Source organism: Coenobita brevimanus, chromosome 4 (assembly GCF_032717465.1).
Source record: "Coenobita brevimanus isolate Jiangsu-jjx chromosome 4, ASM3271746v2, whole genome shotgun sequence".
NCBI classification, from domain to species: domain Eukaryota; kingdom Metazoa; phylum Arthropoda; class Malacostraca; order Decapoda; family Coenobitidae; genus Coenobita; species Coenobita brevimanus.
In genome coordinates, this window is record NC_136957.1 from 12,382,684 (window position 1) to 12,395,771 (window position 13,088).

At 44.4% G+C, this 13,088-nt stretch overlaps 1 protein-coding gene across 1 annotated transcript in view; it reads right to left on the minus strand.

Moving 5' to 3' along the window:
- The window catches only part of LOC145395854 (roundabout homolog 1-like), a 742,719-nt gene that overhangs the window by 63,132 nt on the left and 666,499 nt on the right, over nt 1–13,088 (minus strand). The window contains exon 12 of the mRNA XM_080269381.1: nt 8,094–8,209. Within this exon, the coding sequence (XP_080125507.1) occupies nt 8,094–8,209 (116 nt within the window). The remainder of the gene's footprint in view (nt 1–8,093; nt 8,210–13,088) is intronic.

Genomic DNA, 13,088 nt, shown 5'->3' on the forward strand with positions numbered 1-13,088 from the left:
TCACTGATAAACAATGTACAGGATGGAGTTACTTCCCATACCCTTGTGGCAAACTGCACGTGGCCACACTCCCTCAGCTCTGACTGTACCACCAGCAGCCCTAGATATCATCACTTTTGTTTTATCCACATTTACTCTCAAACCCTTGTGTCCCACCTCATCTCTCCATTTCCTAAATCTTTCCTCTGCTTTCCATCTATTCTCTGTTATCAACATCAAGTAATAAGCATATAATACCTCCCATCGGGGGCCATTTCTGAGGTCATGTGATAGAGCTTCAAGCACCATGACACACAATAAGGGGATCAAGACTGACGTCTGATGCACGTCATCATTCACGGAAAACTGATCACACAAATCTATATTCACCTTCACCTGGGTGCAAACACCCACATACATAGCCACAACCACTCTAACCAGCCACTCCTCGATCCCAAACATTCTCATTGCCCACGTCACGACCTCCCTAGGAACTCTGTCAGTGGCCTGTTAAAAAAAAAAAATAAATAAATAAAAATAAATTCTTTCCTATATATTTTTCCTGATGCAGTCAGACAATGAATCACCAGTGGTCCCTTTGTCTGGCACAAACCCAAACTGCATCTCATAATTATTTACTCTTTCTCTAATCGTACTTTCTAGGACTCGCTTTCCATTACTTTCATTGTTTGGCCCACAAGTTTTAAAAATGGTAGACTGATGGTGGAGAAGTGAGAAAAAGTGAGCAGATGCAGAGAACACTTGCAGGAACTGTTAAACATAGAAAAAACAAGTGATGCGCGGACAACTGACTGGAAAATAGCTGGAAGAAGGTGGAAGGTGAGAAGAGAGGAAGAAATCAGTAGGATGGAAGTAGTGGAAGCAATGAAGAAAGTCAAAATGGGGAAAGCCCGAAGAATTGATGGAGAGTGTGGCGAAATGCTGAAGCATGGGGGAGAGATAGTAGTTGAATGGGTATGGAAGATCTACAGACTGGCCTAAGAGGAAGGTAGAGTCCTGGAGGATTGGAAGTCAGGTATAAATATTCCCTTGTACAAAGGAAACGGGGAAAAAAAGTGTGCGGTAATCATAGGGGTATTTGTCTTCTTAGTATAATAGGAGTAGTGTATGGCAGGATATTTACTGAACGAATTTGGGAAATAATAGAGGAATTAGTTGGTGAAGAACAGCGAAGTTTTAGGAAGGGAAGAGGTTGCGTTGATAAGATAATCACTCTTAGGTCTTTAGTGGCAGAGTTTCTAGAGAAGGGAAAGAAGTTGCATGTGGCCTTCATGGATTTGGAAGAAGCATATGACAGAGTGGATAGACAAGGGATGTGAATATTATTTAGAGTATATGGAGTAAACAAGAAATTGCTTAATGCCGCGAAGAGTAGGTATGTGTGGGTTAAGACTGCAGTGCATGTGGATAGTGAATTGAGTGAATTATTCACCATCCACTCACTCAGTGCAGTGCTGCTTTCGGATGTCTACCCTTTCCTCTCCATCCTTCTTTCCTTCCACCCTCTTCTGTCTTTCATTCCTTCATTCTTTCCTCGTCCTTCTGCCTGTGGGTGACTTAACACTCCTTCTTCTGTCTTTCTTTCCTTCATTCTTTTCTCTTCCTTCTGCCTGTGGGTGACGCTACACTAAGTGACAAGCCAAATGGTTTCCTGTACACCAGGATACCATTTACTACGCTGGGTGGTAACCATATAGCCAAATTTTGGCGCCTGGTGGTTTTGTGGGTAATCATGGCACTCCAATCAGATTGAGCCGGTGAAGGTTTATATACAAGGGGTGGTTGGGGTTTATTGCTCATGTAGTGCCACTCAGGGATGAGTGAGACTAGTCACTCATCTTAAATGTCAGGACCAACTTGCCTGGCCCCGGACTCCTACGCTCTTCATGGGGCAACGTAGGACTGGATGATGAATGAAAAAATGAATGAAAGTTGCACTGAAACAGGGATGTCATGTTGTTAGTGAAGACGAAGAGGAACTGCAAGGCTTAGTGAATGAGTTTGGAAGAATTTGTAAGTAACAGAATCTAAAGGTGAATGTAGGGAACAGTAAAGTTATGGTCTTCGAAAGAAATGAAGTCACTGTATGTACAGTGAGGTTGGATGATATGGAAATGGAAAATGCGAGTGCATTTAAGCACTTATGTAGCGTGATGAGTAAGGATGGAAGTTTGAAGGATGAAGTGCTTGAAAGGGTACAACAAGGAAGAAAAGTTGGTGGTTCTTTGAAAGCAGTGATAAAAAACAGGGAAATGAGCATGGAAGTAAAAAGTTGCTGCATGACAGTATGGTGATAACAAAGCTTGGACCTTGTTGGAAGGACACAAGTCAAGAGTGAGAGCAGTGGAAATGAGTTATTTGAGAGGAGCATGTGGACTTACATGGAAAGACAGACTGACAAATGAGGAAGTGAAGGAGTATTGCGGTGTGGATGTGGATGTAATAGAATGCGTTAGGAGAAATACACCGAGGTGGTTTAAGCATGTGGAGAGGATGGAGAGCCAGAGACTGACGAGGATAGTGTATATGAGTGACGTGGAAGGGGGGAAAGGGAGGGGGAGGTCAAGGAAGAGATGAAGGCATGGAGTAGAGAGGTATATGAGAGAGGGGTGTGTGAGCTGGGAGCAGGGCAATGACATGGCGGGGAACCGGGTGACATGGAGGCGATTTGTTTGTGGCCACCCTTTACGGGATTAAGGCATCTGGCAATAGATAGATAGACAGAAGATTTATGCCTCTATAAAATCCTCTATCCAGGGCATCGTCCTTCCACTTGTGCACAGTTACAACAACACTCTTCGGCCAGTCATCTAAAGCAACTCACCCATATATAATTGTATTTAACAGTTTGGTAACTAAACCCACTCCTACATCTCCTGAGATCTCCAGCATTTCAGCACACCTGCTGCCCTCCGCAGCTGCATCCTGACTCTTGCCCTGCTCACAGTAGCAGCATTAATGAAAGGCTAGTGGCCAAACACTGGGTCCAATGACTCCAAACCATTCCTGTTCCAGTCAGACCATTCATTCAGCAACGAGTAAGAATGCACACTCCAACCGTCTTTAATATCTTTACTCTCCACTACAACCTTTACTTAATCATTCGACGCACATTGCTCACCTATGATACCCCTGTTATCCCTCTTCATCCGATTTGCCACCTTAAGTATCATATTCCTCCTTTCAACGCTATTTATGCTACTCTCTGACACTCAGATTTGGCTAGTATACCTCATTTCTAGCCCTGCGCTTGACAGCCAAGTATTCCTTTCCGTTACCACCGTTTTTCCAATCCCGGAAAAGTCCTCTTTTCTCCTTCACTTCGGCTTCTACAGTCTCATCCCACCATCGTGTTTCCTTATGTCTTGGAGGGCTTCATGTCAATCCACACATTGAATCAGTAACTCTCTAGAGACTGTTCATGAGAGATCTGTACTGTTCATTAACACTTCCCAGTGGACCTGTTTTTACCCATAGGACTTATGTTTCCATTTGGACTCATTTCCCATAAAGGATATAATCACCTGTGGATCAGTTATACCACTTGGACTTATTCCAGCTTTGGATGTATTACCCAGTGGACCGACGGTATTTTCACCCGTGCACCCAGCCACTCTCCCTGTGCACCCCACTGAACCACTCACTCATTTTGTCAAAACACCTACCACACTCATTCTGACAACCCTGCCCACCTTGCCTGTCCATCAACTCATCCACCCATTCTACACACTCTACCTGTCCATCAATCACCAGCCTACCCACTCACCAATCAAGTTCCACCAAGAGGATGGTTCGCAAATATCCAGAGAGAGAGAGAGAGAGAGAGAGAGAGAGAGAGAGGGTGAGAGAGAGAGAGAGAGAGACAGACAGGCAGACAGACAGACAGACAGAGACAGAGACAGACAGACAGACAGACAGACAGCAGACAGAGACAGACAAAAAGAGAGAGAGAGAGAAGGGGGGGGCACAGCAATTTTCATAGAATAGATGCTGCCTACGTCTTTCCTGCCCATATAGAACTGTCTGTCTCTCTCTCTCTCTCTCTCTCTCTCTCTCTGTATATATATATATATATATATATATATATATATATATATATATATATATATATATATATATATATATATATATATATATATATATATATATATATATATATATATATATATATATATATATATATATATATATATATATATATATATATATATAGTACTTTATGCAAGTAAGATGGAACCATAGGCTAGGAGCCTGGAAACAATTCCTTCCAAGGAAAAAATAAAAACAACACAAAAGTGAGCCAAATTCATGATCTGTTCATTTCGAGATGCCTGGACACACTGCGTTTGAAAGACTAGAGATCATAGGGAGTAGGAAATACAGACAGAGGGAGACAGTTCCAGAGTTGTCCTGTTGCATAAATGAAGGACTGGAAGTAACAGTTAACTCTTGCATTAGAGAGTTGGACAGAAAAGGGATGAGAGTTTGTTGCTAGACGGGTGCTATACACCCGTCGTAGAGGTAGAGGGATATAAACAAACAGTTCAGAGGAGCAGTGACCATGGAAGCAGCGATAGACAAGAGATAAAGAGGCAACAGTGTGGCGAAGACACAGAGGTTGAAGGGAGTCAGTAAGAGGAGGAGACCCGATAAGATGAAAAAACTTTGACTCCACTCTATTGAGAAGAGCTGTATGTGGGGAGCCTCGCCACACATGAGGGTTGTACTCTACACAGGGGCGATTGAAACCTGTGTATAAAGTCAACAACTAAGCAGGCGTAAAGAAGGTACGGAGTCGGCTTAGCACACCTAATCTCTTGGAAGCTGATCTTACAAGAGATGTAACATGAGCTTTCCAAGATAAATCCCAAGTGAATGATCCCCAAACATTCAAGGATGATGCAGGCTTGAGTTGGATATTAGTAAACATTAACGGGCACTCCTGTGGAAGATTCTGTCGGGTTGATGGGTGCAAAACTGAGTCTTTGACGCATTAAAAACAACAAGATTACTTTTACACCAGTCAGAGATACGAACGAAGTCAGACATTAGGTGTGCCATAGCCTCATCCCTTGTTCGTTGAAGTAAGTGCCGGGATGGACGTTGAGGGAACCGAATGGAAAGGTGAAGGGTGGAATCATCAGTGTAAAAGTGGATAGGGTTAGATGTTCAGCTTAGAAGATCATTGATGAATAAAAGGAAGAGAGTTGGTGATAGGACAGAGCCATGAGGAACATCACTATTGATAGATCTAGGAGAAGAACGATGGCCGTCTATATTAGCGGCTAAAGAATGACCAGAAAGGAAGCTCTGTAGATGAAGGCGCAGATAGAAGGATAGAAACCGTAAGAGGGCAGTTTGGAAATTAAAGATTTATGCCAGACTCGATCGAAAGCCTTTGAGATGTCAAGTGCGATGGCAAAGCTTTTGCCAAAATCCCAAAACGAGGATGACCAGGAGTCTGAAAGGTAGGTGAGAAGATCGCCAGTGGAGCGTCTCTGACGGAATCCATACTGATGATCAGAAACAAGTTTGTGATGGGAAAGATGCTTTAAAATATGTCTGTTAAGAACAGACTCGAAAACTTTTGAGATACAGGATGTTAAAGCAACTGGACGATAGTTAGAGGGTTGGGAATGGTCACCCTTCTTTGGGACTGGCTGAATGAGAGCAAACTTCCAGCAAGAAGGAAAGGTACAAGTTGAAAGACAAACCTGAAAGAGTTTACCGAGGCAGGGTGTAAGCACAGAAGCACAGTTCTTGAGAACAAGAGGAGGGACTCCATCAGGCCCATATGCCTTGTTAGTATTGAGGCCAGTGAAGCAGAAAATACATCAGCTGAAGAAATTTTAATGTCAGCCATGAGGAAGTCAAAGAGAAGAAGTCATGCAGGAACAGCACCGGAATCGTCTAAGATGGAATTGGAGGAGAAAGTCTGAGCGAAGAGATCTGCTTTATCAGTAGAAGATATAGCTACAGAGCCATCAGAGTAGAAAAGAGGAGGGAAGGATGATGAGGTAAAGTTGTTAGAAAGGTTTTTGATAAGGTGCCAGAAGGAGCGAGAAGAATTCGAGTTTGAGACTTGATAGCATTTACTACAGATAAAATTATTTTTGGCTGAGAGAAGAACAGACTTAGCACGATTCCGGGTAAAAACATAAAAAAGATGTGATTCAGGGGTGGGTTGGCTCTGGTACCTTTTATAGGTCCTCTCCTTGTTGTGGAAAGCATTAGAACAAGCGTGATTAAACCAAGGCTTTCTTGCATTAGTCAAAGGATATGAGAAAGGAATATATGCTTCCATGCCCAAGAGAATAACCTCCGTAATGCGTAAGGCACACTCAGATGGCTCCTGGCCATGGAAGCAATAATCATTCCACAGAAAATCAAAGAAGTACTGCCTGAGGGCCTCCCAATCCACAGCTCCAAAGTGCCACAGTCAAAATTTCTTTGGAGGGTCCGCAGGCAATACCGGAGCAATGGGACAGGTTAAGGTAATAACGTTGTGATCAGAGGAGCCCAACGGAGAGGAAAGATTAACAGCATAAGCAGAAGGATTAGTTGTAAGGAAGAGGTCAAGTATACGGTCAGGGATACGGGTAGGGTGCTATAAAAGCTGCTCTAGGTCATTAAAGATAAAAAAGATGTACGCTTGTTCACCAGATAGATCAGTGAAACGAGAGGAGAGCCAAAGATGATGGTGAAAGTGGAAATCTCCTAGAATGGAGATTTCAGAGAAAGGAGAAATGGACAAAATGTGTTCCATCATAGAAGTAACACATTCAAAGAATTTTTGATAGTAAGTAGAATTAGGTGATAACTAAACAGCACAGATATATTTAGTCAGAGAATGACAGGAGAGCTGATGCCAGAGAGATAAGAATTCAGAAGAATCAAGTTCAGGAACATGAGAGCAAGATAAGTCGTTGCGTACATAGACACAACAGCCACCTTTGGCTTTGAAATGAGTATAGAGAAAGTAGTAGGATACAGAGAAGGGTCTGCTGTCAGTTGCCTCAGATAGCTGAGTCTCAGTAAGGAAGCGAAGGTGAGGTTTAGAGGAGGAAAGGTTATGTTCAACAGAGAGAAAGAAGAAAGGTCGCAAATGTTGCAGAAATGAAGAAGTGAGTCAAACAGTGGTTCCAGGCAGCTCTTAGAGTCATCACCTGGAGACGGGCAGATGGTGGGGGCATTTATGGTCCCCCCCTCCCCCCGAGGACTCCGAGGCATCATTAATATCCGTCATTTTAATATTTCTGTTTTGAAAAGGAAGTGTAGTGTGTACTGTGCATGTAGTTTTGTGTTGACAGAGAAACATATTAGAGAGCATGCTGGCTTACTCTCCGAGTTACTGAAACACTGAAAAAGTTCAACAAAAGGGGGTGGTCAGAAACTGGTCCCGAGAGCTGATGAAACGGGAGCTCCAGCTCTCCCTGTCATCAGCTTTCCACCCACCTTAGGAGTACTGACCTGCTCTATTGGTGCTACAGCGTACTCCTCATCAACTGTCTGTGCTTCTTTGTTTATATACATCTACTGCCTTCACCCCCCTCTCTCTACATACATCTGTTGGTCTTGCCTTTCTCTCTGTATACACTAAATCTGTTGGCCTTGTCTCACTTGCCTACAAACATCAGTTGTCTGTGCTTGCCTATCTTTACACATCTGGTACCTGTATTCCCATTGACCATAGACATCATTCGCCTGTGTTCCCCTGCACGTATACATATGTTGCTTGAGCCTAAACTATGTGCCTCTGCCTACTTGCTACCTCATTCGCCTACCAGTCTCACCTGTCTGCCTCTACCACTTCACACTTTCACATGTTCTAGCTCTCCCTTCCCTACCTGTGGCACCTCACCTTTCCAGATGTCCTGCCTCCCCTCCCTACCTGTCCACCTCACCTTTCCAGATGTCCTGCCTCCCCTCCCTACCTGTGGCACCTCCCTTTCCAGATGTCCTGCCTCTCCTTACCTGTGTCCCATCACATTTCCAGATGCATTACATCCCCTGCCTTCCTGTACCCTATCGCCTTTCCAGCTGTGTTACATCCCCTACCTTCTTCCCCCTGCCCCAGACTGCTGCTGCCTTACCTGGTAGGCCACGATGGGTCCATTGCGGGTAAGGGGTGGCGGAGGGGACCAGAAGATGGCGGCGGTGGTCACGTTACTCAGCTGCACACCCACGTTCTGAGGAGGTTGGCTTGGGGCTGAGAGAGAAGAAAGACCACAGCACGTGAGAACAGAAAAAACAAAACATCAACAATAGAAATCAGACTTCCTGATACATGAATGCTAAAGCAATTGAACAAAACAATGCATACACTGTCAAAAACGAAACACACCAGTTTTGAGGAGGTGAACTCAGAGTTGCAGGAGAACAGAAAAACATGTGAGAGCACTTAATACGTCTGTACCAGAACGTAGCACAGGAGCACATTAGAACGCAACACAAGAGCACATTGGCATAAGAACACGTGGGAATAAAACTCCCGAGTAAAGGAACAAATAGTTTGTTGTTGCTTTAGTTTTTGTTGTTGTGGTTTCTGACTCAGATGGATGTAAACATATTGGTACCACAGTGCAAGGGTACAAGATATTGTTAAGGAGCGAGATTTGGTAGTTAGGTAGCCTCGTGGCTTCATGACGTTTCTCGATGTTTACGGTAGCTGGTTCTGGTATGAGTCAGAGCTGCCAGGTTGCCTGCTGTTTGTGAACGTAGTTATTTTGTAAGGTATGCATTAATTTTTGTGCTCTTTTTTTTATAATGTTTATGTGATTGCTTGTTAATAATGCAGTTTAAATTAAACCAGTATGCTAAATAATTTACAGTGTTATGTAACGTATGAAAACACTGGCATGTTTGGGTTGTCTCCGAGTTGGTAAATATTGTTGCTAGGGGCAGGTACCGGACTAGCAAGTCGTAGAATGCTGGAGAAGTAGATCATTCTCGAACAATGCAAGCTCATATAAGGATGGACAAGAGATTAGAACAAGTTCAGCTGGTTTTCAGTTCAGTCTGAGTGTAGTGCAGTGTCAGTGAGGATTGTATATTACTGGTAGTTGTGAAAACAGTGGCAAACAGTGACGTGTTATTGAAGTTTGTACATCATCGGTACTTGCGAAAAACTGTGAAGTGTTGTCAAGCATTAAATGTAATTGCAATTAGTAAAGTGTGTATCGCTCCAGTGCTTGTAAGAATAGTGAAGTGAAATTGGAAAGCATTAAGTGTAACCATTTAGAAAATAAAGATAATGAACTTTAAGAAGCCAGTGTTTATTTACAATGCCTTAGCTGATCTTGTGTACACCTGACGACTGACCATAGGAAGAACAACTCACTGGGCAATGTCCTTCGTGTACTGACCTACTGCTGTTGAAGCCTGTGGCAGTCTGGGACGAGGATGTAACACTGGTGTCAGGAGATGGATAATTTCAGTGCTGCAGTGAGTCTCACCTTTCGACATGGAAGCAGAAGGTGTGCTGACTAGGTCTCGTGCTGGGAATGTCCCTGGCGACTACAGGCACAAAACAAAGAGCTTAGAAATGAATTTAAAGAACAACTACAGGCACTGAATGAAGGACAGAAGAAAGAATTCAAAGAACAATTACAAGCACAAAGTACCCAACTACAGGATAGAATGAAGGACTAAAGGAACAACTGCAAGCACAGAGCGAACATCTAGAGGCACAACGTGAAGAACAAAAAGAATGATATGAACAACTTCAAGAGGCATTACAGGAGTAACAGAGGGAAGTACAACTGAAGGTGCAAGGACAGCTGGATGCATTCATGGGGGAAATGAAGGAAGAACAGCAACAGCGTAAGGAGAAAGTAGATGCCAAGCTAGAGCAGCAGAAGTATGAGGTAAGTAATAATGTGATGGAGTGTAAACAGCATCTAGATGACCAGTTGAAGACAATTAGTGAGGAAATAGTGACGGAGTGCAAACAGAATTTAGACAACCAGTTAAAAGATTTGTGAGGGAACTGTGATAGAGTGTAGACAGCATATAGATAGCCAGCTGAAGCATGTAGTTGACCATGTTAAGATAATTAATGAGAAAATTGAGGCTGCAGAGAAATACTGCACTGCTGAGCCTCAGGTTAGTGTACAGGGAGCAAATGAAAGGAACGGACAGCATATGGTGAATCTTGACGAATCCCAAGCATCTAAAGGTAGCAATACAGGGCTGAATAATCAGAATGCAGAAGGTTTAGGTCCTGACCTTAATTATGATGCCCCAGTTTTAAGGCCCCAAGCCAGTGAAGTGCATGGCTATAATGGGGGTCCAGTTAAAACGAAACCTCAGGAATCTGATGGTAGTGTATCTTGGGAAGCTTACCGTGCCCAGTTTGAGTTACTTGCGGATCAGAATGGTTGGGATGATAGGCAGAGAGCAGTGTAGCTTGCTCCTAGCCTTAGGGGTGCCACAGTGGAAATTCTAGGCCAGATGTTAATCATGGAGAGGAACAGTTATCAGTCCCTAGTAGAAGTGTTGGAGCAAAGATATGGAACCATGTACCAGACTGAGGTTTACAGAGCAAGATTCTGGAGCCGTGTACAGGCTCGAGGAGAATCCCTACAGCAGCTTGCTCATGACCTGGAGAGTATGGCATACAGGGCATACCATGGAGCAGCACCTAACCTGTTGGCTCTTCTACTGAGGGACAAGTTCATTGATGCTCTTGATAGTACAGAGTTGAAAGTGCAAGTGAAGCACAACCAAGAAGCTTACAAGGGCTAGCCAGGGCTCTAGACTTTGAGTCCTACATAAGATCCAGTACATCCACCTTTACATCCACCTTTCAGGCAGGTCGTAGTGCAGGATTCAAGGTGAGAAAGGGGAAGGTATGTGAAAAGAAAAATTTGAGGGACGTTGCTAGTACTGTGAAAAGCCAGGACACAGAAAAGAGGACTGCTACAAGTGGAAGAGGGAACAGAAGGCCGGAGAAGGCTGCTGGTTCTGCGGGAAGTCGGGGCACAAGAAGAAGGATTGTCACAAATGGAAGAAGGAGCAGGAACAGAGCAGTGCAAGGAAATCTTCAATTGTACTGGACATGCAGTGAAGTGGGACACTTGAGTTCTAAGTGTCCAAAGAAGAAAAAGGATGATAAGAGGTTGCACAAGACCAGAAAGAAGCAGAAAACTAGTGGAGGCTGATGTGAAGGGGCAACTACCAGCCATTTTTTTCCAAGTAGCCCCACCATCGGGATAATACAAGAGGACAGCAATAGACAGTGTGCAAATAGATGGAAGGAAGTGTTCCCTGGTGATTGATTCGGCCTCAGAGCAGACTTTTGTGAAGCCTGATTTGGTACATCATTGGTATCAACCTAAGTCATTAGAACAACTGTGTGGCGTAACTGGTCACCGTGTGGAACTGAGGGGACCCCTGGTTTTCCGGACTGAAGTGGCAGGACAAGAGGCTATTCTTCCAGTCTATGTGGCCAACAAGGAAGATCCTTGCCTTCTGAGTCTGGACTATCTGATGTCCATGGGATGTGAGCTGGACTTCTGCTCCATGAAGGTGAGGGTTCGAGGAAGGTCGGTTCCCGTCATGGCAGTAAGACATACCAGTTCTGGTGGCAAGGTGACGACGCTTTGCACTACAGTGATACCCCCAAAATCATAACTACTACTCCAGTGCAAGGTGAGTGGCTCTTTTGACAACTGTATAGGGGTAGTGGAACCTGATATACAGTGCAAGACGAAGGCTGGAGTGATGGTGGGGAAAACACTGGTGGAAACAGGTGCAGGTGAAGTGCCAGTTGTGGTGGCTAATTTCTCCCGTGAGCCACAGAAGATCAACAAGGGAGAAATTGTGGGACTGCACCAGGCGGTGGACCCTGAGTGGCATTGGAGGAAGGTCTGTAAAAAGATCATAGTCAAGGAAGTTGGGTATGTGCCAGACCACCTACAAGACCTTTTCTCAAGGAGTTGCCAATGCATGGATGGTTCACAAGTGCTGAAGCTGAGGCAGCTGCTGATGGAATTTGCTGATGTCTTTTCCATGGAAGACCTAGACCTGGGGTGCATTGATCTGGTGGAGCATAGTATAGACACCAGGGATCACCACCCAATTAAACAGCCAGCCCGGAGGATAGTGCCAGCCCAACGGCAAGAAATGGAGAAGGTAATGGAGAATCTCCAGAGTCAAGGGGTAATAGGAATAGTGCCAGTCCAACAGCAAGAAATGGAGAAGGTGATGGAGAATCTCCACAGTCAAGGAGTAATAGGAAAGCCCAATAGTCCTCGGGCATCAGCAGTGTTTCTAGTAAGGAAAAAGGATGGCTCAGTAAGATGAAGTATACACTATCGAGCCCTGAATGAAGTGACAGTGAAGGATGCATACTCCTTGCCAAGAACTGATGACACCCTGGATGCTCTGTCAGGTGCTAAGTGATTTTCCACCCTAGACATGAAGGCAGAATACCACTAGGTCAAGGTTGCAGAGAAGGACAAAGAGAAGACAGCCTCTTCATATGGGAGGGGTTTATGGCAGTTTAAAGTGATGCCATTTTGGCCTATGCAATGCCCCCCTTTTGAAAGCCTCATGGACTGCATACTTGAGGGCCTGCACTGGCAGATGGCTCTCAACTATCTAGACGATGTAACTGTGTTTGGACTGACATTCGACCAGGAACTGAAGAGGCTGTTGGAGGTGTTGAACAGGATCCGTGCAGTGCACCTCAAACTGAACCCCAAGAAATGCTACCTGTTTCAGAAGGAAGTAAAGTACCTGGGACACATTGTAGGCGACCCACAGAAGGTGGCAGCTGTAGAAAACTGGCCAGTTCCAACTTGTGTGAGAGAGTTACGGAGTTTCCTGGGCTTGTGCACCTACTATCGGCGTTATGTCAAAGGCTTTGCAACGATAGCTGCACCTCTTCACAAGTTGTTGGGAAAAAGGCAGAAGTTTGCATCGACAGCAGAGACTCAGAAAGCCTTCGATGAACTCAAGCATGCATTGGCAAGCTCTCCAGTATTGTCGTACCCAGACCAGAATTGGCCATTTATCTTCGACTGTGATGCTAGTGACCATGGTATTGGTGGAGTCCTGTCTCAGAAGTAAGATGACAAGGAGTA